The sequence below is a fragment of the Onychostoma macrolepis genome, chromosome 14 (assembly GCF_012432095.1).
Source record: "Onychostoma macrolepis isolate SWU-2019 chromosome 14, ASM1243209v1, whole genome shotgun sequence".
NCBI lineage: Eukaryota > Metazoa > Chordata > Actinopteri > Cypriniformes > Cyprinidae > Onychostoma > Onychostoma macrolepis.
In genome coordinates, this window is record NC_081168.1 from 6388615 (window position 1) to 6416307 (window position 27693).

General features: G+C 38.4%; 1 protein-coding gene across 3 annotated transcripts; it reads left to right on the forward strand.

The window, feature by feature from the left end:
- Positions 1-388: 388 nt before the first annotated feature.
- On the forward strand, positions 389-27280 carry stag2b (STAG2 cohesin complex component b). Of its 3 annotated transcripts, XM_058797776.1 has the most exons (34): positions 389-579; positions 5794-5926; positions 6030-6108; positions 6869-7012; positions 7197-7293; positions 8120-8196; positions 8315-8519; positions 8605-8756; positions 10516-10589; positions 10724-10847; positions 10972-11070; positions 11235-11314; positions 12260-12367; positions 12585-12696; positions 13126-13243; positions 13340-13443; positions 13550-13642; positions 13744-13833; positions 13944-14147; positions 15798-15868; positions 15985-16072; positions 18504-18584; positions 18678-18770; positions 18842-19016; positions 19386-19525; positions 19617-19718; positions 19807-19955; positions 20048-20176; positions 20280-20485; positions 22507-22735; positions 22884-22997; positions 23092-23218; positions 24875-24952; positions 25229-27280. In XM_058797776.1, exons 2-34 carry the CDS (start codon positions 5883-5885, stop codon positions 25250-25252), a joined length of 3810 nt encoding a protein of 1269 aa, XP_058653759.1. In that variant the 5' UTR covers positions 389-579; positions 5794-5882; the 3' UTR covers positions 25253-27280. The 3 variants fall into 3 exon arrangements, with proteins under 3 accessions (XP_058653759.1, XP_058653757.1, XP_058653758.1); XM_058797774.1 differs by having other exon boundaries at positions 24875-27280; XM_058797775.1 differs by lacking the exon at positions 389-579 and adding an exon at positions 1920-3028 and having other exon boundaries at positions 24875-27280.
- The last annotated feature ends 413 nt before the right edge of the window (positions 27281-27693 follow it).

Here is a 27693-nt window from a genome sequence, read left to right on the forward strand (position 1 = left end):
GTTAAATATTTTATAAGTTTAGTAAATGCTTCTGCAAACACGTGTAGCTGTTGAGTTAGTTATTAAAAATGCATTTGTTTATTAAAATGCATTTATTAAAGATACTTTTTTTTTTTTTTAAACCATTAACAGCTCTAATGGTTCTGATTAAATAAAATAAATTTATTGGAAAAAAGGTGTGTATATATATGAAAGAAAGAAAAACTTCCCCAAAAAAATAAAATCTAGAGACAGATATTGCCCCTTAATAAAATAGATCATTTCTGAAATGAACGTCTATTGCACTGAGCATTTTGCACCTCAAGGCCTCGACCACTAAATGTCAGTCTCGAGCTCACAGCTGCAATCCCTCCACTGTCCACCGGGTGGCAGCTCTACACCGGCAGTTTCTCTCTGAGTGATCGGAACAACAAACCGAACGGAGCAAGCGGGGTAAGAGCGTGTCCAAAACCGCCTCTGACCGCCACTTTCAAACTACATCCATGAAATAGCCGCGAATGCGCACTTTAAAGCCACTGGAGTCTATCTAGCGCTTCAAGAAGTCCTTATAAACAATCCGGAACCGACCCTGACGATCGGGTAAGTGGTAAAATGGCGGAGAGATTTATAGAAATTAGTGGCTTTAGGGTTATTTGGATGATGTGTTAGCCGCGCTAGCCTGATAAGCGAGGTACAGGATACGAAACGAGCCGCTGTGCTTCCGTTGCCGCATTTAAACGATAAAAACCACCTCGCCGTGCTCTTTGTGAATTCAAACAAGCGTATTATGTTTTCACTAACGGTTGTAGTGTGTGTGTTTCGTGGCGTTTCATTGGTAAACAGTTAGCTAGCGGGCTAACCTTACCCTGCACAGTCAGGAACACAAATTGAGAGGCAAGATGGAGGACGAGGACGCGATGTTTTCCCCCCTTTTCCGAGATGGAAAAGCTGATGTCGCACCTATTATGCTAATTTCATCACATTGTCAATTTTAAACACACTCGCTGGCCATTTTTACGCGTTATATGTAAGCGTGTGGTAGGTGCGCGTGGATAATGACTGGAAACGAGCCGAGCCAAAATGGAGAATCCCGAAAACAGCTGTGCTGGATTGACTTCAAGATGGAGATTTTTTTCCCCTTCTGATCATGTTTTAAATCGTTCCGTCAAACTATTGTGCGATTTCGCAACTGTAGCCTGTATTTGCGCTAACAAGCTCGACGTTTAACGGTGATAATTGTGCGGTGGAGGTAAAACACCGCGAGTAATGAAGTAATATCGTGATAAGAAGTGCGACGAGGAGGAGTTTGCGAGCGTCCGCCTGATCTCAGCACTCAACTTCACATACTAGCTCCATACATTAGCAGATCCCTTTATTTCTCACTTCTCTAGACCAGTGGGTCGTGACCTAAAAATAGGTCTCACTTCTGTTTTGATAGGGTGCTAAAAGCAAGCTTAATGAAGCTATGTAAGTTAATAGTGCTTATGTAGGGCAGCAAAATAAATGTGCTGATCAACTTTTAAAAGGGGGAAAAAGACACTTCCCATATCTTTTGTTGTTGACGTCAGAGGCAGTGCGTCCAATCAAACTTTACGGTATTTTGGCGCAAATTCATCTGTCACTTAGTAAAATGGATAATACTGATCCACTATTTGCTGCATGTTATTGTGAAGTTGGCATAGGATGAATGAGACGTGAAACTAACACGTTATTTGCGTACTGCAATATCTGGGCAGTTCGTTGCGATATTTGACTCTAAAGGTTTTTATATGATAACAGGAAGCGGATGCTCTAGACAGAATTTTTAATGTGTGTGTGTGTATATATTATATTTATATATATATATATATATATATATATAGGCTAGGTCCGGTTTATCATTATGTATTTTATATATTCTATATACACAACTGATCCGTCCACACATTGGTAGCGAACAGGAACTGGAAAGCATGGGATGAAATAATGGTGCAGTATTAGTTTTGGGCTAAGCTGTCATTGTCATCCGTGTGTGTGTGTGCGCCACAATAGCTGTGGATAGAAGCGTCATTTGGCGCCACTTTTCCTTCGAACGCATTGTCGATGATGATGCCACGGCTTTTGAATTCCCGCCTTACCGCCGATTATTCTATAAAGAACATTGAGCTTTGTTGCGTCTGTGCACCGCGCATAAATTCTGTTTATTGTTACTTGCTGGGTATTACATAACTGTAATCTCACGTTCTCCGTACACGCTTTGCCCTGCATTTGGTGCAGAGAACATCGTATTCGACATATCTATTTTTTTGTGACTGATAATGTACTCGGTGATTAAGCTATTTAAAAGTTATTTGATTCGCTCGCATTGAGGTACTGAAAGCCACACCTCTTTATGCACATATAAGGCCGAATTCAAAGTGTTGCGGATAATATGTCCTTAGAATACTTGCTCTCCTTGGAATGTTTTTTAACCGCGCATTAATTCAGAATATTAGTAGAACATTCATTAAACCAACAAAATGATCCGTTTAAAATAATGGGCAGTGTCTAAATGCGTCATGTTTTACAGCGGTGGCCCGGTTCCTTCCTTCTCTCTCTCTGTTCATGTTTACGTCCACAAATGTTACTGGCGGCCTCTGATTGGATGCCGCGAAAAGGAGGGCGGACGTGTTACTTCCTTATATGGGCACAGAGGTAGACGCGAAGCTCCGGCGCACGGAGATGTTTCCTGGAAACGGTGGAATCTGGGTAGCCAATCAGAAAGGAAGCAGCGCGATATGACAGACTCAGAAAGCCACGCCCACTTGTTTTCATTCTGAACCGCGGGCACATCTTCAGCGCACAGCTCAGAACAGCCCCTATCACGTTCATTGCACTGTATTTCTCCACACTCGTAGTGGTATTTTTCAATATTTCCACAATGGTGTCTGACGAAACGAGTGCATCTATGTTAAAAGGCGCTAAACTTGCTGAAACATTGATGAAAATACTTTTGTTGTGACAACACAGATGCCATCTGCTCTTTAGTGTTGTGTTGCGCTGCCTTCATCTCAAAGTGACTTGTAAGAGGGTAAGTAGTATTTCAGTAACGGCCTAATAAAATACTTTCTCTTAGTTATATTTTTAAATCCAGTGAGGGTGAACTTATTTATTTATTTAGTTCCTCTGTGCAAGGATAAATGAAAAGTAAAACTCATGCATCTAATTATATTTGTATTGTAGGATTCCTGCTACCACATATTTTTGACAACTTTATTGTAAACATTTACATTTAACAAACAAAAATGCTTTTATATTCTGAATATTTAAATTAAACAAATAAAAATCAACAGTATAGAATTAATTAATAGTTTTTCTTGCAGTTCACCCCAATGCATCTGAAACACTTTACAAACGAAAAAACAACTTAATTTTATAACTCATAATAACACATGCAGCAAATAGTGTATCTGTATTAGCCGTTTTACTTTCTGTCACTGACACAGTTTATCCCACATCTGCCTTTTTGGGGGGAAAAAACATCATTTTATAACTCAGGACTATTGTTTAGTGAAATAGTGTATACAATGCAATTTTTGGCCAAACAAAAAGTTTTCAGCATGAATAATAACTTTTCATGTGTACCTCTCAGCCACAGGCATTTCTAAATATATAGTCAAATGACAAAAAAATAAAATAAAATATGCAGAATGACAGAATAAGGTGGAAGCACCATTTCACAAGATTTAATATTTATCAGAGGAATTCTCCGTTCATTCATATTGACTGTTCATTTTATGCTTTCTTTTTTTAAAAACATTAAAAAATTTTTTAAGGTTTGATCCCACTTTGTTCGGTGGCCTTGCTACATTTAAATTAATAATTTGATACATTGCACTTATTGTGTACTTGCATGTTTTTACATTGTACTTATATTTTAAAAATACCTGCATGTAAATACATCTGTAATTAATTTCTCTTATTACATTTATAATTACACTGTGTTGACCCATCCCTTACACCTTAACCCTCCCTTAAACCACACCTACAAACCTGTCCCTAACCTTACCCGTGTCCCACCTCAAAAAGTGTTTTGCAGTACAAAATGAACACAAAACGTACAATGTTCTTTTTTTTTTATGTTAGTACATAGTAGTTAAGGCCATCTAATATAAAGTGGGACCAAAGGTTTAGGGAAAAAAAAAAAAAAAGATTCCTCCTAGCCCAGATGAAGAGACTAATATAAATTAATTGATTGTTGGTTTGATTGGCTGAGAGTGATTAAAGTGCAGTGGCTCTGAAACATCTGTCAAAGGTGTGACTTTAGTGTGGGACTGTGTGTTTGTCTGAGCAGCGGCAGATGAACAGGACTGAACAGGGAATGTGAACTCATTCTGCGCTGTTGCTGTATCCAGGTTTTTGTTTACTGAAATGATTTCTTTAAATATTAATTCTCCTTACGCTAATTCCACCGGTCTTTGACTAGCAATAGCAGATCTTGTTTGTGACTGTGATGTGAACTAAATGCCGTTGTTGTGAAACATCCATTTAGTGAGGTCTTCATGGATAATCATGGTAGTCTTTCATTCAGTGAGCTTTATATTAAATTAATTACAGTGTGTTGTTATGTTTGTCATGAACAGGTGGTTGTGACTTCAGGCATATTTCACTGCAGAGCTGTGGTCCTCTCATGGGCTGATAATATCACATTGCTCTAATATCTTCCTCGTCTGCTGAACATGTTAAAGAGCTTGTCTTTTTAAGTGAGAATTAACTGGTTTAGAAAACAGTTGTAGTTCATAGAGAAATGATCATAGCTGTCCTATTATTCCTAAGCAAATTTGAAGTGATACTTCACCCAAAATTTACTCGCCTATTGACTCCAAAAGCATATTTTTTTTAATGTTATTTTATCTTCCACAGAAGAAAAAAAGCCATACAGGTTTAAACGACACAAGGGAGATCAAATGATGGGCAATTTGTCATTTTGGGTGAACTATCCCTTTAACATCATTGTCAGAAAAGGGGTTTTGTGTCATGAACCCTCTGTTGGAGAGTAGTCTTATGTGTAAAATATCTAGTTTATGTATTTACTGTTGTCGTTGTTTTGAAATGGTGCTTTTACTAGAAATAAGGAGGTGCAGGCGCCTGCAGCTTTCACTGGAGTTCCTTCACACTGACTGAAAGAGTCTCTCTGTCTGAGTGATCAGCTCAGGAGCGTTGAGATGGAGCCATACTGCCCCCCTGTGACTACAATATAACTGCATTTGCTCTGCCTAACCATAATGACAGACTGATTGAAGTTGCAGGCATAGTAAAGCGAACAAACTAATTGTTATGAGTGTTTTGGAGGCATTTTGATTTTAATATCCCACATATACTGGTGCACTGAAACATAATTGTGTTAGTTGTATAATTTTTGGATAAAAATAAACATGACAACACAATAATAACATGGCTTGACCATTAGAATTCAGTAACAAATATACACAAGTGTGACAGAAAGGTTTTTAATTTTGTTGCCACTTAACCTTTGAGACCTTGCAAACCATTTTTTCACACATGAGTTTGTGTCAACACTGTACACTGTGACATTCAGACTGTATTAAAATGCACCTCTCGTAGCTTGAGAACATGAAAAAAACTGAGACGCGATGCGACAGCCAGCAGACGCATATGAATATAAGCCAGCAATTAAAAAATGAGTTCAAAAACAGCCGAAGTTGATTTATAATATTAAGAAAGAATTCATAGATTACTGATGTATCTGTGCTTGCTTTTAACCTCACACGTTTTTAATGTGTGATTTTAACGTTGTTATTTTTTCTCCCCATTTTGTGTTTGTATGTTTTTTAGGTTTATGAGACAAAAGTACCCGCTGTTGCCCTGTGTGTATGAAGACAAAGCCCTTGATAAGTTGAAGTGGACCAGAAGATGTTAAAGAAATGATAGCTGCACCGGAATTACAAACAGAGTTTCATTACGCTCAGTGAGTGTACAGACACACAGGAGTAATGAATACAGATTGTGTGTATGCATGCATTCACACGTTCACCTTCACTCTGATAACATCGATCTGTTTGTGTGAACAGGGACACTGACACCCGATTCTCATCAGACACTGATTTCGATGATCCTGATGGGAGGAATCTCATTGTCGGGAAAGGGAAGGTATGAGTGGACTCTGACATTTTTTATTATCAGAAAGTCTTTGCAAGGTTTCACAAGGTTCCTTTATATGGCCTTTTACCCCTTTTCCATGGAAATGGTTCAGGAGCTAATAATTGGCCAGGGTTCGTGAACCTTTCGTGACTTAAAGGAATAGTTCACGTAAAAATGAAAATTTACTCACCCTCAGGCCATCCCAGATGTAGATGAGTTTGTTTCTTCATCTGAAAAGTTTTGGAGAAGTTTAGCATTACATCACTTGCTCACCAATGGATTCTCTGCAGTGAATGGGTGCTGTCAGAATAAAAGTCTGGACAGCTGATAAAAACATCACAGTATTTCAAATGACAGTTTGTATTTAATGCATCAAGATGTTTTGACATGTTTTTGAGCAAGTAATGTAATGCTAAATTTCTCCAAATCTGTTCAAGTGCATCCATATCTTGAATGGCCTGGGGTGAGCACTTTTTTGACACATTTTAATTTTTGGATGAATTATTCTTTTAACTACTGAATGGTGAAGCAACCATGTTTTTGTATAACCTGTCAACGAACATATGACTTTATAAAACGTATATTAATTTTATTTATCATCTTTGTACAAGCTGCTTGTGATCGATATTATTTAAATAAATAAAATTCTTTGTTACCGAGTCGCACACGATATTTGACGGTTCTACAATCACTGAATGTAGCCATTTTTCACTTGTGGAGAGTTTGATCCAGTTCGTCAGTGTTGACCTGTGTTGTCACTCTGCTTCAGGCGAAGAAAGGAAAGAAGGGCCCTGGAGAGAAGGGGAAAGGAGCGGGAAAAGGGCCTGGACGCATGAATGGTCACCACCAGGAAAACGGCATGGAAAATGTCATGCTTTTTGAAGTGGTCCGGCTGGGAAAGAGTGCCATGCAGGTCAGTGAGCATATTACCGGCTTTTACACTGCCCTCTGTCTCGCTCTGGCATTCACATCTTAAATTCCCTCATGTGGGGTTGTGTCTTCTGGAGGGATTTGAGCGTTGGCAGGAGAATATGCAGACAGATGTGTAGTCGAGCAGATTTTGACCTTTGCGAGATTTCTGCTCTCCTCTTTTGCAGTCGGTCGTTGATGACTGGATTGAGTCCTATAAACATGACAGAGACGTCGCACTTCTCGACTTGATCAATTTCTTCATCCAATGCTCTGGCTGCAAAGGTTTGAATGTCACTTCTCATGTGATCTGATTTGAGCTTGTAGAGAATAAATGCTGTGTGACAGACATAATTGTTATAGTTACAGGGACAATTCACCCACAATTCAAATTCTTTCTTTGTTTATTCGTAACTATATAATTCCAGTCTGCATTATTTAAAAAAAAAATTTTAAATAAAGAAGATATTTTTAAGAATGTTTGCACTGCTGCCTTCCATATAATGAAAGTGAATGGGCACTAGGGTTATCAAGCTCCAAAAAACACTTAAAACCATGCTAAAAGTGGTTCTCGTGTTATATTGAGTCCATATGATGGCTTTGTGTGAGGAGCAGACCAAAATGTAAGCTCAGGTCGTTACTCATTAAAAATCTGGCCTTGAAAAGCTTGTTTGAATGTTATGGTAAAAGTGAACACTACATAATTGCAGCACACTCTTATAATAAACAATTTGATCATCTTTTGGTGTTGATTCTAATATAGTTATTGTAGATATCATAGTTGTAATAATAGTTACCGTTCTTCTTGTGACCGGGCCTGAAGTTTCATTATATGGAAAAAAAGAATTTAGCTTTCTTCTAAGTAATTCTGTGTTCTATGAAAGAAAGAAATAATGACAATTTTCATTTCTGGATACATTTTTCTTTTAGTAGTATGCATTTTCCTCATTTAAAAAAAGCTACACGCATATGAATCGGCTGGTGCAACATAAACTTGGTACACTTTTAAGTCCTGAGCTAATTATAAAAACATCAGTTTTGTTTCTTAATGGTATTACTTTTTCAAACATACCAAACTTTTTAAGTCTTATTTTGAGTGCTATTTTTGCAGGTGTTGTCACTGGTGAGATGTTCCGCAACATGCAAAACTCTGAGATCATCAGGAAGATGACAGAAGAGTTTGATGAGGTAAATTCACGCTTCAACCTTGAACATGATTCCTCAAGAACATGTTTCATCGCCCACTAGAGTGTTTTATGAATTATTTTATGCTCACACTAACCAGTGAGAGTTGATGTTATTGCAGGACAGCGGTGATTACCCACTCACCATGGCCGGGCCACAGTGGAAGAAGTTCAAGACTAGTTTCTGCGAGTTTATTGGCGTGTTGGTGCGGCAGTGTCAGTACAGCATCATCTATGACGAGTACATGATGGACACGGTCATCTCACTGCTCACCGGACTCTCTGATTCTCAAGTCCGAGCCTTCAGACACACCAGCACCCTGGCAGGTCAGTAGCTCTTTTGCTTTGTAAATCTGAACTTTGTTTTGATTAGCCCAAATAAAGTGTTATGTTTTTTTTTTTTCTCCCATAGCTATGAAACTGATGACGGCCCTCGTGAATGTAGCTCTGAACCTCAGCATTAACATGGACAACACTCAGCGGCAGTATGAAGCAGAGAGGAACAAGATAATTGGCAAAAGGGCCAACGACAGACTAGAGCTCCTGCTTCAGAAACGCAAGGAGGTGAGTGTTATCCGAGACAGAGATGCGGCATACGTCTGAATGAATTCTGCATGTTGGCATTGTCTTAGAGCAACCATGAAAGCTGAAAGGGGAAGAGTGAATAAATGAAGCCTTCAGAGGAACAGGGGATTCATTGCGCTCTTCCCTGTGGAGACTCACTTCCCTTTGCATGATCCTGCCAGGTCACTGCAGCGTTTGCTGCTTTCCTTCCAAACACCTACGCCTTTGTTGGCCAACAGCCACAAAAACGCACGACCGACCAAACACGCAGCATGTTTCATCCGTACTCTTTCCCCCTACTTTTAAGCTGAGTAAACATGGATAAAGTAATTTAAAAAAAGATCCTATTCTAATGAGAAGTCTGTGTTACTGTGGGCTCTCGGGTCAACCGCAGCGCTCTCGCTCTGTCAGCGCCCGTGGGGTTAGAGCTCGCCTGAATTGCTGTGAGTACGAAAGCTGTGTTTAACTGGCGCTGTAAATTAACTGGGTTATGTAATAACAGGCCCTGCTGTTATGCCATCTGCGTGTGTGAGTGTGAGGTTTTATTGATGTCTTGATAGTATTGAGTTAAACCACGTGGACACACACAGAAGTTGAGTTGTAATATAGTTAGCTTAGAGGAATATGACCGCATCTATGGCATGCTCTCGATTTATCTGTGCAGGAAAACACTTGTAGGTGAAATCATTGGAGCAAGCATACAGCTCTCTGTTTTTGTTTGTATTTACAAACGGAGGTATGAATTGTTTTCTGTATAGTAGCAGATTGTATGTCCTACAACACTGGTTGTGAACCTATCTGACTCCAATAAGCCAATATTCGAATACCCCTTCCCTATGTAGGATAGTATCCTCAGTATATCAGTTTTAATGAGAGAAACTTTTTTTTTTATTATTTTTTTATATTATTTACAGCAATTAGGATTGTCCATAGATGATAACCTCTCCAGATTAAAAAAAAGTGTTGTAAAGTAACGATAATAATAATTGCAGTTGATTTCATTTTATTTCTAATTGAAATTAAAATTCTGAATTCCAGAAGTTTAAAGCACTGAGTTTCTTTAGGGATTCCACACTTTATAACCAGTGGATTTACATTGCTTTTGTAGTAATTTGTGATTTACTGGATGTGGATTTTAACAAATATTTTTTACAGACTTTTAGAACCCAATAAAATGTTATAGATGTAGATTAAAATGTATATTCTTTGATAAAACCTAAAACGGCATGGGCATTTTTGTAAGTTATATATATTCTTTCCAGGTCTAAAAATAACACTGAAGAAGTTGGACTACCTCATGCTCAGGTTTTCTGTGGGAACCTTGGTTCTTAAAAAAAATTTTAATTAGGGGGTGAATTAAGAAATATCCCTATGACCTTTTGTTGTTTTGTTTTATATTAATGCTAGAGGGTTTGAGGTTGGAGCAGCAGCCTGTACGTTTCTTAAAGGACCACACCAAAGATGGATATCATGTTGCACTGTGATCGGATTGTCACATATGGCCATAGAAAACACTAAATGAATCGCACATTTGTGAGCCCTTGACCTGAAAAAAGAGAGAGGGCTGTTATTGCAAATTAAAAAAACTGATAATAAATAGAAACTAGAAAGAAAATCAAGAGGCAGAAGTGAGCAGAAACTCAAATAAAATAAATACTTCTGATTTTTAGATACAAACTCGAGTCTTTACTAGTAATGCAGGTTACTGTCATGTGCTGCCAACAGCAATGATTATAATGAACTGTTGTTTTCTTTACAGTTGCAAGAAAATCAAGATGAGATTGAAAACATGATGAATGCCATTTTCAAGGGTGTCTTTGTTCACCGATATCGGTATGCACACTCATAAATGCTGATTTTCTACCAGCACAAACTCATCACAAATTACTACTTCAGTGATTACTCAATAATACTCTGAAATGTTTCTGTGGGTGTCTGTGGGCTTAAGTGCTTCTGTTATTCCTCAGTGATGCAATAGCAGAGATCCGGGCAATCTGCATCGAGGAGATTGGCGTGTGGATGAAAATGTACAGTGATGCATTTCTTAATGACAGCTATCTTAAGTACGTGGGCTGGACCATGCACGACAAGGTCAGGATTCAATCATTTTTCTCTCCTATTTCTTTAATCCCTAAATATAGTGTCAGATGGAGTTAGTCACGACACGATCCTGGAGTTGGAAGGAAATGTAACTCTCTTCCTCTCTCCCTCTCAGCAAGGTGAGGTGCGTCTGAAGTGTCTCACGGCTCTGCAGGGGCTGTACTATAACCGCGAGCTCAATGCCAAGCTGGAGCTCTTCACCAGCCGCTTCAAGGTGAGAGAACCATCTGGGGAAGCTTCTCATCCAAAACAGAGCAAATGCTGAAATTAGTTATCAGAATACTGCTCTGTGAAATTATTAAGAATTTAACTGAATGGTTTAATGTATTTTTGTGTATCTTTTCAATATTTTAAAATAAAATGGATTGTCTTCATCAGGACCGCATTGTGTCCATGACGCTGGACAAGGAGTACGACGTTGCAGTGCAAGCAATAAAACTGCTCACACTGGTGTTACAGTATGTATAAAATAGACACTGAATACACTTACGGCTATAGCAGTTTCTTGCATCATACCAAAATTAATTATATTTTATTTGAGTTATAAGTTGGTGAGTTGAATTGAATATAATGAGCTGGAAAGACCACAAAATATTGTCAAGACAACACATCATTCAGTTTTTTTAAACATTTAAACAGATTAAAAGTGATAGTAAAAACATATATAATGTTTCAAAACTTTACTGGAAAATACTGTTCATGAAAGATTCCTGAAAATAATCAGTTTTCAAGCAAATATTAAGCAGCACAACTTTTTTTTTTTTTTTACATGGATAATAATAGGAAATGTTTCTTGAGCAGAAAATGACTATATTAGAATGATTTCTGAAGGATCATTAAATAAATAAATCAAAGTTTGGAATAATCCGTCATTGCATATTAGTAGGATCATGTGACACTGAAGACTGAAATTTCAGTTTTGCCATCACAGGATTAAAATAGAAAACAACCATTTTAAGTTGTAGTAATATTTCACTGTATTTTTAATAGTAATACTCCAGTATTTTTTATTGTATTTTTATTTTAGTTTTTTTGCTGTATTTTTATGAAATAAGTGAAGCCTTTGTGAGCATAAGATACTAAAAAAAAAAAAAAAAGTAAATAAAATCATTCCAACCCCAAACTGTTCAGTGTAGTATAGTAGAGAGATTCACAATGTTAATGTTAAAAAGATTAATGAACCCATGAGATTTGATTCTGTCAAATTGTTCATTAAATTAACTCACTGAATCGTTGAGAGGTTATTGAATCAAAATAAACTACAAGTCTTTACTCATCACTTCAAATGAAATTAGTGTAACTATAGTGCAAAAAAGGTTAATTGTGCAGGAAACACTGTAGACACAACTAGCTGTGATAATCAGCATGACAGGATGCTCATATGCTGTTGTTTGGTATTACAGTAGCAGTGATGAGGTTCTGACTGCAGAAGACTGTGAGAGTGTGTACCATCTAGTGTATTCAGCCCACCGACCCGTCGCAGTGGCAGCAGGAGAATTCCTCTTTAAGAAGTGAGTTTCACTCACTCATTCATATCCCATGAAGCTGTACAGGAAGTTTTACATTTCTGCTTTTCTATAAACCCAGTCTCCAGCCTACTTAAAGTCATAAAACAAAACTATTCACTGCATCTAGACTGAGTGGAGACATGAATGAATAGACATGGTGATTAGACAACAATAGTTTAAGGTAAACTGAATAGTTTTATGTTTTCATCTTTGTTCGCAGACTGTTCAGTCATCGAGACCCTGAAGATGACAGCATGCCCAAGAGACGAGGCAGACAGAGTATGAATGCCAACCTCATCAAAACCACTGTCTTTTTCTTCCTGGAGAGTGAGGTGAGTTAACATCAACAACATCATTGCGAATCAAGTGTCAGTAAATCAAAGCAGTGCTGTTTGTATGATGCAAGTTGAAGGGTGCAGTTTCTGTGCAACTAATGTCACCAAACAGAATCGCAAAAAATTATGATTTTCAAACCGTTTTCTCAAATGCCTTCTGCATACATTGTGCGCTGTGGTGTTTCAGTTTTCTTCCATTGTAGATAAATTCTAATCTTATATAATTATATTCTAATTTTATTTTTAGTTTTCTATTTGAATATATTTTGAAAGGCAATTTATTCCTTGTGATGCAAAGCTGAATGTTCAGCAGCCATTACTCAGTCTTCAGTGTCACATGATTCTTCAGAAATTATTCTAATATGGATTGAAGGATAAGTGTAACTATAAATCTTAAGATGTTATAAGTTTTGTTTTGATCCTCAGCTTCACGAGCATGCAGCCTACCTAGTGGACAGCATGTGGGACTGTGCAACAGAGATCCTTAAGGACTGGGAGTGCATGATCAGTCTACTACTGGATGAGCCATTGCCTGGAGAGGAAGGTCTGACCTAGTGACACACCACCAGAACATACAGGGTTGACTTTTACCTGCTCCAAAGGAAGCGAGAGATTAATTACCTTTGTGTGTGTTTTCCAGCTCTGACGGACAGACAGGAGACTGCTCTGATAGAGATCATGCTGTGCACCATCCGTCAGGCTGCAGAGTGCCATCCTCCTGTGGGCAGAGGCACAGGCAAGAGGGTAAGACCTGATGCCACACGCAACGGCCAGACCTTGAAGACGGATCCCTGTTCTCACACGTTACCTCTTACATGCTGTTCTCTATTCTCACTTGATCTTGTTTCAGGTTCTGACAGCGAAGGAGAAGAAGACTCAGCTTGATGACCGGACGAGAATGACGGAGCTCTTTGCTATAGCACTGCCAGCTTTACTTGCAAAGGTTAAAGCCTATTGAAATCAAAGGCAGCATGAAATGGTATTCACAGAGCATTGAAACTGATAAATGTTTTTTTTGTTTTTGTTTTTTTTCCTTTCTTACAGTACTCTGTGGATTCAGAGAAAGTGACAAATCTGCTGCAGCTGCCCCAGTTTTTTGATCTGGAAATCTATACCACAGGGCGTTTGGAAAAGGTCTGAACCACATATCGTTTAAACAGAATAAATGCGCTGAATGAACACTGATTATTTACAATAGGCTGATTGTGCAGCATATCAATGAAAGCCGGTTTTCTCTCTCATAGCACCTGGATTCATTGTTAAGACAAATCAGAGAGATTGTGGAGAAGCACACGGACACAGATGTGCTCGAGGCTTGCTCTAAAACCTACCATGCCCTGTGCAACGAGGAGTTCACTATCTTTAACCGAGTGGATATCGCCCGTAGCCAACTCTTGGATGAGCAAGTGGACAAATTTAACAGGCTACTGGAGGACTTCCTGCAGGAGGTGAGGACAGTGGGCAGCTCAGGGTGGAGCATGAGGAGCACTTTGACGTTGCTCTGTGTTTGCATAGGAACAGCAGTTTGGCGAGAGTATTTGTGCTCTGCTTCCACTATAACACTGTGTGTCTGTTTTTCTGGAGGTTTCTCCATACGGATGAATCCGACTAGTCTGCTATCTCTAACTTCACTACTTCATTTAGTAGATATATTTAAGTCTTTATTGTCCAGAGCTTTCTTAAGACAGTCCAGTAGACTACTCTGACTACTCAGTTATGGAAGTAGTAGACAAAATGCATCCCTAGTACTCAATTCCAACTACCGTATTGACCCGAATATAAGACGATGTTTTTTTTTTCTTGAAAATACATATGAAAAAAACGCGGTCGTCTTATATTCAGGGTCTAGGCTTTGACGTGTCAGTAATACACCCACAACAATAGGTGGCGCCAAAAACGCATAAAACGAGTGTGCCATGAAATATGTAATGTAATGTGTGTTGTAAAGATCATAAAGTGAAAACAAAAGAAAAGCTTACAGCGGCACGAGTCGTGACTGTTATGTTAGCCTGATGGGAACAAACTTCCTCTGCAAGTGATTTTAAAACATAAGACAGTACCCATATTTGAAGACTACAATAAGATTTCACTTCTACTGTGATAAAATTTTGGTAGGCTACTACAGGGTGGCCGCGGGTCCTTAAAAAGTCTTAAAATGTCTTAAATTCAGATTCAGTGGGTCTTAAATATCTTCGGTCTCATTACCGCAAAAGTTTCACCAGTCTGACGGACCCAGTGACTGTTTACAATCATTGGACAGACGGAAGATTCCCCCCGTAGTTACTGCGAATACCACCAGCTCACTGACAAGCCTCCTAGCTGCTTTAAATAGGTTAATGCAAGTTTACTGAAAAATTGCTCAAGGATTTTACTTGCCCTACGGGACAAATAGCTTGATTTAAAACTAAAAATATTGCTGATGTGGAGCTTTTGAGGGATATTTTGTATGGGATATTGTCTTCAGATATGAAAAGTTCTCTGTATATCGTAATAATAAATAGCATTTTTGACAGCGATGATATTTTGTTTTCTTTTTAAATTTAAAAACACATTAAATATTACATTTACGCATGTAATATAATGTGTATTTCCTTCACAGGTTTGGTCTTAAATTTTACATATGGTGGTATTAAAAAGGTCTTAAAAAGTCTTAAATCTAACTTGTTCATATCTGTAGACACCCTGTACTATGAGATGGATAGCCTAAATGTCATATAATTCAGATGGGCTACCTGTTATTTCAATGGTATATCAAAAAGTGTATATTTTTCAATGTCATTGTTAGTACATTTTACCAGTATTTACCATACTTTCAAAACAAAAATTAAAAAAGGAAAAATATGCAATTTGAAAATAATTTAAGAAAAATGTTTTACAGAGAAAGAGGAGAAAAAAAAAAAACAAGATTTAGATTTCAAAAAGCCTTTTTCCAAAAGGTACATCTGGAAAAAGGGGGGTCGTCTTATAATCAGGGTCGTCTTATATTTGGGACAATACGGTATTTCTTTCTAAAATGCTGCCGCAATGTATCAGAAGTTTGGAAAGTTTCAGTTGTCTATATATAACTCTATATATATATATATATATATCCTCCAAAGGGTGAAGACCCAGATGAAGATGATGCTTATCAAGTTCTTTCCACACTGAAGAGGATCACGGCTTTCCACAAGTAAGGCTTCTCTGTCTCATCTCTCTGGCTATCATCAAGTGTTTCTCTCTAACAGATTCACTTTAGGTAATTTATTACTTTTTATTTAACACCCATTCCGCTTCTTTTTGTTTTAGTGCTCATGACCTTTCCAAATGGGACCTCTTCACCAGCAACTACAAGTTACTGAACACTGGTATTGAAAATGGAGACATGCCTGAGCAGGTATTCATGTGCTTATGAACAAAGACCATAGAATACCCAAGACATGTCACCCATATAGTTTTGAATGGGGAAAAATGCAATGCTCAATATTGATGTTCTAGAGCCAATCGGCAGCTGCCGTTAGAAGCAGATTGTCTTACTATTGGGAGATGAGAGGGTCTGTATTACTTACTATTGGAGAAAGCGTAACAGCTAGCTTGGATCACGTTTGCCTTAATAACCAATCACATTACAGCCTTGACGTCATTGAATTTCAGTTCTCAGTTGCCGTTTATGGATATCAGAGGCATGAATGAGAAGTGGTAAACTCTAAAAATAGTTCAATCCAAAAATATTGTTTAGTGTAAAACATTAGCAGATAGGCTGTCGATTCATTAAATGATGGGCCGTTTCCTCTAAAAAGCTGTTTATTCAGCGTAGTGAAGCCTCTCCTCCACTGACATCCATTCAAAAAAACAGCCTCTGGTCTCCTTTCCCACGTACTGACAAAGTGGAAGCATTAGCAGTTACGTTTTTTTTGGCTCGAGGTTTCAGGCTTGCTTTCTAGTGGCTTTGGTTAGAAGTCCTGGTTGCTATAGATACAGTAAGCATTCTCTAGTGATGCTCGGATGGCGGTTATATCCGTGGGTCGGGTAATAAAAATGCTTTCTGATTATTTGCAGGTGGATAAGATAAATAATTAATGATGCAAATGTTAACTACATTTTCTAAATAGGCTACAGAAATTGAATAAACCGTAAATTAACATATTAAAGTTATTCAACAAACATTATTTAGGCAAGAGCAGTGAGGGATTTCCTCTCTTTTGTTGTTTGATTAACATTAATGACAGACGTCACACCTTTATTAGGCTGCTGTCACAAGACCTATTTCACAGATCCAATACTTTTACACACGCGTTTTCTTTCGCAACTGTTTACATTAACTTAAGACAAAACCGACAGTGCTTATGAGGATACTTGCCAGGACGACCATTTTGAAGTCATATTGTGTGTATTTGGACACACTTAAGTGCTACAAGATTTGCTTGCAAACTCAATTTGGTGCTCGTAGAGCGTGCTTTGGATATGACTGTGAGCGCACAGAAAAGCGCCCCTGGAGAGCGCGAGTACCGAAAGGACGTGAAAGACGTGAAAATAATACATTTTTGTGACGATGCAACAATTAGGCAATTGACAATTCTGTCAACTGTACTGAAGCGTGAGCTAGTCTTGTATCGCAGCGTGCAGCAGCTCTAGATGCGCCGTTGTGAAGAGAAGGTCAAAGAGAGAGGACGCAGTACTACAGCTGAATAACTCCTGCTGTTTTCAAATGACTGATTTGATGACTGATTTGCTGTATTGAATAAATGTTTTGCAGTAATTTCCCTCATTTTAAAGTTAAAAGCTGTGGGAATGAGTAATGCGATATATGCACAATCCCGCAATGAAATTCAGGACCTAATTAAACATAATTCTATTATACAGAGAATTGTGAAATAGATTTTCATTACTTTTCCAAAACTTTCCAGGCCTCGAAATTGCTGTTTTAAAATTCCATTACTTTTCCGGGTTTTTCGTGACCATGCGTACCCTGAATGTGACGATCGGGCGCGGTTTTCTAAATCAGGCAAAAATATAGGTGTGGGTGGATAATTTATTTGAAGCTGCGGATTCGGGAGATGTTTTAGATCATCACTAGCGTTCTGAGATGTGCGCACAGTACTGCGCATGCACACTTGCTGAAAAATAAGCTTTTTTTAATGCTATTGGACCATAAGGAACAACATTTATGAGGCAGTTGTCAGATTTCATTGGTGATTTCAAAAAGTTCAGTTTTGGAGAATTTGATGTTTCCCCATTCAAAGAGATGCACTTGCATGCCTGAGAGGCATTTCAAAAATGGCCGCCGAGTGAAATGACTTGTCTTAAAGCGACTTTGATATGAAGAATTATTGAGGTAGTGCCTGACAGGGCCAGACTTTAATGACATTTTTTAATGACTTTTTCTCTTAATTGAAACTTTATAGCAAACAATTTAGGCTCCATCTCTCAAAATTGTGGATTTTTTTTTTTTTTGACTTAATATCTTACGATTGTAATATCTTACTTCATCTCTCACAATTGTAATTTTTGTCTTAATTGTGACTTTATATCTCACAATTAAGTCTTCACTTCTCACCTTTCACTTGTAATGGTTGCAGTTTCACAGTCCTTGTAATTGAGACCATTTTATATAATTGTGGCTAATTTTTGTGATTGACTTGTTTTCTCACAGTTAGAACTATATCTCTCAGAATTGCAACTTGCAATCTCACAGTGTGATTTTGTTTCTTACTCTTTACTCTAAGGCAAAAACAGGCTTGCATAGAAATAAACCCTCAAAATCAACTGAAACTTTGCTTTTGCCTCATGATTGTTGGGTAACGTTACTGCCTCTCTGGATGTTTCAGATTGTCATTCACGCACTGCAGTGCACACATTACGTCATTCTTTGGAGCTTAGCCAAGGTCTCTGAGGGCACTTCTAAAAAGGTAGCTCCCATTCATATGATTTTGTATGCATGCATCCTTTCCCCTTATTTACTGTGGTTTGTTGGATGTCAACAATGCATTTGGTCTCTGTAGGAGGACATGTTGACTCTGAGGAAGCAGATGAGGGCGTTTTGTCTAATGTGCCAGCGTTACCTAACCAGCGTCAACACCGCCGTCAAAGAGCAGGTCTGTATCAAAGGTCACAACGAGTCATTATGCTACAAACAGCCTGTACCTGACTGTATGTTCTTCCTCAGGCCTTCACCATCCTCTGTGACCTGCTGCTGATCTTCAGCCATCAGATCATCTCAGGGGGGAGGGAAGCTCTTGAGCCCCTAGTATACACATCCGAGGCGTCCCTGCAGTCCGAGCTTCTAAATTTCATCCTGGACCACGTCTTCATTGACCAGGATGAAGACAGCAACAGCACAGGTCTATCACTGCTAATGGCATAATGACTTTCAGTTAGAGCTAACAGGCTTTGCTGAATGGATTTTGTGCCCCTGGCTGTTTAATGTTGAATGCTAACACTAAGACGACACAAAGGAAATTGGCTTTAGAAGCATTTAATTGATTTAGAGATTAGAGACTCTAGCAACACTTAATCCTGTTGTGTACTGAGCTTTAGCTGAAGTAGACTGACTAGTTTAAAGGGAGAGTTGTTGGACAAATATCAACTTGCAATTGCTTCATTTGTTGTCAAGCAGCAGTGTTAAATAAGTGACCACTAGAGGGAGGCAGTTTTCCTTCTAGTGCATGAGCAGTATTTATAAACGTCTGTTTTCCTTTATTTTCGAACAGATGGGCAGCAGGATGATGAAGCCGGAAAAATCGAAGCTTTGCACAAGAGGCGAAACCTGCTGGCCGCATACTGCAAACTTATTATCTACAATGTAGTTGAGATGAACACTGGGGCAGATATTTTCAAGCAATACATGAGGGTGAGTCTATTCATTCTTTGAATATGCATTTTCAGATCATTAGTTCTCTTTATTGCTCACTTAAATGCAAGTTTTTCTGTTTCCTGTCCAGTATTACAATGACTATGGTGACATCATCAAGGAAACTATGAGCAAGACGAGACAGATCGACAAAATCCAGTGTGCAAAGACACTCATTCTGAGCTTACAGCAGGTCAGTGACTATAAGGTTTCATATCTACCATCAAAAGGGGTTTTACTCGCAGGTTCCTGAGTTGTCTTTCTCCCTCTGCTGAGTACAGCTCTTCAATGAGATGCTGTCAGATCTGGGACCCAGCTTTGACCGCTCATCCTCTTCTTTCTGCGGCATTAAAGAGCTCGCTCGACGCTTCTCTCTGACTTTTGGTCTGGATCAGCTCAAAACCAGAGAGGCCATCGCCATGTTACACAAGTAAGCTTCCATTCAGTTCCTCTTGGAGGAAAAAACAATTGTGTGTGGAGTTACATTCCATGTTTACACCCCATGTTGCTTTCTCTTTAAAGGGACGGTATTGAGTTTGCCTTCAAAGAGCCAAATCCTCAGGGGGAGGGACATCCTCCTCTCAACCTGGCTTTTCTTGACATTCTCAGCGAGTTCTCATCCAAACTCATGCGTCAGGACAAGCGGACTGTGTAAGCAAACATTTATTGGTCTCAGAATGTGTATTTATAGTTGTGTAACAATCACTCATTAGCTGTTGGATCTAATGTTGGTCCTTTCTCTCTTTTCCAAAAGGCACATGTATTTGGAGCGCTTCATGACATTTCAGATGGCCCTGCAGAGAGAAGACTGCTGGCTGCCGCTCATCTCTTACAGGAACTCACTGCAGGCAGGGGGTGATGATGATACAATGTCTGTGGTCAGTGGCATCAGTAGTCGAGGCTCCTCCGTCAGAAGTAAAAAAGCTAAGCCTGCCACTGGCAAGAGGAAATTACCAGAAGGTAAAAGAGTTTGAATTTAAGATACCAGACAAGTAATGTGTTTCATGCGACCGAATGACTTGCTTTAAAGCGGCACTATTTAACATTTGCTCACGGTTCCCCCATGTGGTTGATAAGCGCAATTGTCTGTTACTGGTGTCGTAAATACTGTCGCTGCATAAGCTTCCCCGTGGGTAAAAATGTATATATAAGACTTACAAATCCAGTAGCAGGAAGGCTAGGTCTCCGTCCCTTTTGCAACCCGTGCCACCGAGTGTACGCTAGGCTTGCTGTGATAGACGGTGATACCGGTCGGTGTTAAGCCGCAACACCGGTTACGTCACTTGCCCATCGCGGCACCATCCCTCACCGTCATTTTGATTTTTTTAATAGTCATAAAATCATTTAGTTCAATTTACAGAACTGACACAACAATTAAAACTGAAAGCGGCTGCTCAATGCAGCACATCGAACAAACGACAGTCGCGCATCACAGATCAGATTTCATTTATCACGTGAGTCGATTATTTTACATCAAGCTGTATGCAGTCCATGCCTCCAAACTTTCTTAATCGTTTTGCTAATAAACGTTCTACGTTTTATAATTAGGCTATTTGTTCCTCAGTCTGATTTTCAGTTTTGTATAGGCTACCTATTTAAAATTTGTAAGTTATTTATTATTTTATATTAGGCATATAGCATGGTGTATTTTTATTCGTTTTGTTAATGAAAGTTATAGGCTATGTTCTACGTTGTATTTTGTTGTAGTTTGAATTGAATTCAAGCAGTTGATGCCGAATTGCCGCTAATTTAAAAGTGAAAGTAAAATGTGCACGGTGCTTTTACAAGCTAATTAAAACTGAAGGAAAGCGAGGAAAAGAGGGAAAACTCAAACGACCCCTCCACCACGGTGATACTGGTATTACTGGTGTTGTCACACGTCGATTAAACGGTGGGAAAATTTCCTCACCGTCACAACCCTAGTGTACACCCGTCCGAGATTGATTAGTGTTCGGGATCGTATCCGATCACTCTCTCTTTCTTTTCTTAGCTTCCTCCGACAAAACCCTCTTTGGATTCTTTGTTGGCTCTGCCGCGGTGGCTAACTCCACCCAGGCTACGAGTAAAATATGTGATGTATGCTGTAAAGCAGGTCGCACTCTTCTGCTGGCAGGGGATGGTCGGCTGTGTGTACCGACCCGAACACCAAACTTAGTGTGTGGTTTTAGTCGCTATGAGGCTGCTCAGGTAGCAGCAGCAGTAGAATTCGTCCGTTTAAGAGTTGTTCTATCACTGAAATAAAGACAATATTTTAAGGTCAAAAAACTACATAGTGCTGCTTTAATAGATCGTCCACTATAACACTAAAAAGTTTAAGGAAGTAAATCATTTTAGTTTTAATTCATTGTGTTGGCAAGTCAGCATAGAAAGAAAATTCATCTATGTTGTAAATGCATGCTATAGATCTTATTGTGAAGGAATCATTTGTGTGTATGTGTATATATATATTTTTTTTACCCGATAATGTTTGTTCACAGTTTTATAACTTGATTTTCCAGTGAAAGCATCGGGCTTCTCTCTGGTGATATTTTTATTACTTCTCTTTAGTCTTCTTAAAGCGATAGTTCACCCAAAAATGAAAATTCTGTGATTTATTCACCCTCAAGTTGTTTAAAACATGTCTGACTTGCTTTTTTTCTGCTGAACACAAAGTTATTTTAAAGACTGTTGGTCACCAAACAGATTCTGGTCCCCATTGACTTCGATAGTATGAACAAAAAATACTCCCCAAGTCAATGGGGACCAGGAACTGTAATCATTTTTGGGTGAACTATCGCTTTAAACCCACCCCTGCAAATACAGTTGTTACATCAAAAAATACAATCAACAGCCTATACACAGAACCAGGACCCTGCCTTACTTGTTGTTGTTTTTTTCTATAATCTATTACACTCAAATGCACATCACAATATGGAAGAAATGATCAACCACTATTTCCATTTTATCGCGACTTTAATGATTGTCCTTCTGTCTGTGTGCAGAGGAGAGCAGCAGCAGCAGTGAAGTATGGATGAGCCGTGAGCAGAGCATGCAGACGCCCGTCATGATGCCTTCGCCCCACCTCACCTCCACCGTCATGAGAGAGCCCAAACGCCTACGTCCTGAGGAGAGCTACATGGGGGTGTACACCATGACCCCCGATCAGCAACAGCAGCATGCGCACCCTCAGACCCCTCAGCCACAACACCACCAAACACCCATGGACTACAAGTAAGAGCATTGATACTCAAGCTTAACAAGTTTCTCGTGTTTGTGGCACTTTCAGATGATGTACAGCTAATTTCAGCCATGAAATGTTCATGCATGTGTAGTCTGGGACTGAGTGGATATAGTGAGTTGTGTTGTTATTGTTTTACAGCACACAAGTCACTTGGATGCTTGCACAGAGACAGCAGCAAGAGGAAGTGGCCAGACAGCAGCAGGAGAGAGCTATGAACTACGCCAAATTAAGGAGCAACCTTCAGCATGCCATGTAAGGGAACTTTACACTGCATTTCAGTTTGAATGCACACAAAAAAAACTGTTTTTTTACAAATATGGTGCCATTGGTCTTCCGATGCTTGCAGTCGTCGAGGAACAGGCCTCATGGAGGATGATGAGGAACCCATTGTGGAAGATGTGATGATGTCATCAGAAGGCCGAATTGAGGATCTCAACGAAGGCATGGACTTTGACACCATGGATATTGATCTGGTAATAAGCTTATGCTAATGCAATTTGTCTTCATGATTTTGGTGTCTAGGAATAGGCTTTTGTGTAAACAGATGTACGGATGTACGGATTTTTTTTATGTTTTTGAAAGAAGTCTGTTATGGTCATCAAGGCTGCATAGATTTGGTCAAAAATACTGTAAAAGCAGTGAAATATTATTGCAATTTAAAATAACTGTTTTCTGTTTTAATATATTTCAAAATGTAATTTATTACTGTGACGCAAAGCATCATTACTCCAGTCATCAGTGTCGCAAGATCCTAGTGCTGGGTGGTATGACCAAAAATTTATATCACGGTATTTTTCAAAATTATACTGGTTTCACGGTATATGACGGTATTTGTTTTTTTCATGCATGACCGGGTGTTAACCACATTTTCTACTGATTAAGAGAGGAAAAACTGCAGTAGATTGACTTGGAATGCCCTATTTTACTGTCATGATGAGCGAATGTTGTAGAAAATTCCACACTAAATACGACTCATTAATACATGTTAACCAGGAGTCACTCTCATTTATAATCGCGACATCGTCTGATAACATCAACATGCATCTAACGTTACACTAAAGAGCGGCTATGTGACTATATTACTTTTTTGTCTCATGCAGCGCACTTCCTGCGGCTGAGTAACAAACTAAAAAAATAAATAAATAAGTGCATAATATTAACAGACGAACTATGCTCATACTTATAATTCCAAACAGTTAGTTTGGAAGGTGCTTGGAAACGCTGTTTTTTTTTTTTTTTTACTCCTTTATTGACGAATCTGCTGTGGTACGGCCAGCTGAATGCGGTGCTTCTCTGCCGCTCGCTGCACAGAACAGACTCACAGAGACGCAACACTGCGCCGGGAGTCAGATCTTGCGCTCGCGGGGCAGCACTGGAGACATCTTCCAACTGAACCATAGCTAAGATTTATAAGTTGCTAGGTTTGTCAGTTTGTATATTCTATGGAAAAAAGCCACTAAAAGGGTCTGAAAGTTGCTAAATATAGTGCTAAAGGCACGCTTGTGTGTGTGTGTGAGACGTGGGAGCTGATTGCAGCGGGCGGTGGATATTGTGGATGAGTTCTTCTGTGTCATCACGTTCTACAGCTTCAGAACTTTCACGCTTAGTAACACATACAGCTGTGTCCTCGCCACAATGCAGTAGTGAAAAGAGACCCCTATCAAACAGTGTCGCGTTCTGAACGTTATTTAAATAATACTGGTATTGCGGTATTTTAAAAATTCATATCATAAGAACAATAAACACTGGTATTCGGTATGAACCGGTATACCGCCCAGCACTACAAGATCCTACAGAAATAATTGTAATATTTGCTGCTCAAGAAACATTTATTATAAACGCTGAAAACAGTTGTGCTGCTAAATATTTTTTGGAAACGATACTTTTCAGCATCTACTATATACTGAAACAGTATCTTTACTGTAACTTGTGATCTTTTTAATGCATCATTGCTGAATGACGGTTAATAAAGAATGAATTTCTTTCAAAACAAAAATCTTACTGACCCCAGCTTTTGAACAGCATTGTCCATGTGTATTTAAATGTAATGCAATTTAATGTCACATTTTATAAATAACTCTTCTTTTAGCACATCTCATCCTTACCGTCTGCACTTTCGTATCTTGCAGCCCCCATCGAAGAATCGACGAGAGCGATCAGAACTGAAGCCCGACTTTTTCGACCCTGCCTCCATCATGGATGAGTCTGTAAGAAGCACTCATTTCCTGGGTTATGATGCTTTTCAGCGGTAATGGGGGACTCGTTCACTCCGACACTAAGGACGTGAAAGAGAGATCACCACTAGATGGCACTAGCAGGAGTGATTTCAGATAGTTTGAATTGCCCTTGTGCAAAAAGACAGAGAGGGGGAGAGCATCTCACTATTATAAATACTAATCAGACCCATCTGGACTGATGATTGAATGAAACGTTTGTTTGGTAAGTCTAAACACTGAACTGAATTTGAACATTTTCTCTTGTAGGTCCTGGGAGTGCCCATGTTTTAAGATTATAATTGGAGGCGTGTGAAGAGAAGAGACATTTTGTGTGAATTCACGTTGATTCTCTAAAGAGAATTAAATTCAATGGAGTGATTGGCATCCAAATCAGCTCGTACCATTGACACTTACTAAAACGCAGAAAGGATAAAGGAGCAATTCAAAGTCTTTGCAATCGTTGTGTGGGCTTTCCCTGATCGTGCAAAACAGTGACGGTAGATACTGAACGCCATGGAATCTCGGACTGTCCTAGCCATACATGAGTTTATGATTAAAAAAAAATATATATATATATATAAATATATATATAAATATTTCAGTCAAACGTCATCATGTTTGAAGAAACATATGTGAGATCTCTTAGAGTTGTGGTATTTCTTGAAACCGGGGGTGAATGCATCTTTTTTTAACTTAAAGACAACTTTGTTATGTATAGCCCTTTTGTAATAGTGAGTAATCTGGTGTAAAGTAGTAATTTATAAGCAGGTTTTTGCTCATCATAGTGAGTATTGATATATTTTATTCTTCTTATCTAATATGTGAAATGGAGGAAAACCTCCAGGTCTTTATATCTAGTATTTAGTTTCCTTTTATTCCACCCTTAAAAATCATGACATACAACATGAAACCTAAATCAAAACACTCTGAGCACCCCGATTTATTACTGCCTTTGGTGCATTTTTGATGTTTTGGTGCAATTTCAGTGACACGATCAGTGATCAGCGTATATGAAATACCTCGACCATTCAGTGGCCCTGTTGCTGTCTTTGCACCAACGGAGCTGTTTTTATGTGCCAACTGCTCTAGTAAATCAAGCACGTAGAAACCCAATCGGTCTGTGGAGATGCACAGAAAGGACTGTAATTCTTCCGCTGAGTCACGTGGCTTATCCAAAGATCAGATCTGCTCGCTTGTCCCTCTAAAATCTAAAATCTAAGATCAAGCAAAGAAGAGGAAATCTCTCCAGTAGTGCCATTGTGTTGTCTCTTAATAAAACAAAACTTAGTGTAGTATGTCTGGTGGAGATTTTCTTCTCCCTGATTAGAGCTATGTAGACATCTACATTTAAATAAAGTTATATATAAATATATAAATTGGTGCTGATTTTATAATTGTGCTTTAGTTTTTTTTTTTTTCTCTCTTATTTTTTTAAAACTCCAACTTAGTTAAAAGGTTTTGAAATGTATAAGAACATGTCTAAACATGAAAGTGTGTAGCCATGCAGCAAGTAAAGTTTTGAGATTTTATATTTTTTTTCTTCTTTTTGTGTGTGTATTGTTTGATTCCTTTTTTTTTTTTTTTTTTTTTCTTTGGTCGGTCTTAAGAGGTTTTTAGGTTTCACCTTTTTCCTAATTGTAAATTAGTTTGGTTGCAAATCATGGACAGAACTGTTTCATTCAGCTAAGTTTGTTTTTCCCAATATGAAATATTCAAAGTGTAACAATAACATCCTATGAGATCCTTTAATGTTACAGCATTGCATTCGGCAGCTCTATGAAGCTTGACTAATACATTAACTTATATTGCAGACGTGCATTTTGTCTGGGGTATACTTTTTAATCATTCCATGCCTTGGCCTTAAAACATCCTTGTTTTAAAAAGGAAAAGAAGGTGGTAGTCAAACATAAATCTTCCATGTTGAAACTTTTATGTGAGGTACATTGAATACTTTTCGCATCAGAAAAGGAACAGTGCATTTTTAAAATGGCATGAGTGTAATTATTTAAAAGAAGGTGTGCAGACAGATTTTAAATTTATGAAAGTAAACGCCCTTTGGCTTAAACTGTCTTCTGTTCCTCACCACTACATTAATTAAACTGCTGAATAGATTGTGTAAATATACATGCATTTAAACGTAAAGCTTAATTTTCTAGTGCTTTTTTCTGTTAACATTTAAAACATATTATCACTCTTCCCTGTTCAGAGATATAAACTCATACATAACCGTTTCCCTGTCCTCTGTTATCCACTGTAATGTTTCTGATTTGTATCTGTCTGGAGACAGTAAGTTTTTTGAATAAAAGTAAACAAATCTTTCTTGTGTGTTTGTCTGATTTTACAGGATTCATTTATTTAGATGATTTTATTCAAAGTCACAAGCAAATATACTGTTAGTAATTTATTCTGTTTTAAAAAACTTTGAATCTAAAATTAGCTGCAGTGGTTAAATGAGACTGCATCTATGAATATTTCAAATAGTTATTACTGTTGTTAATGCAATAAAAACATAAGTAATGTAAATTCTTTGTAGGTCAAAGATAATTTAGCTGCATTCAAGTATCTCCCACCGCACTGCATGCAGTTTGAATTTTGAGAGAACAAGGACGCTGCGTGACCAGATGTGACGTACAGCAAGATTTCGTTACTGATTGGTTTACATTTCTGCTCGTCACATATGCTTCATTATCATTGGCTAAAGCTGTTGCCTCTGTGCTATATTGGGCGGGATT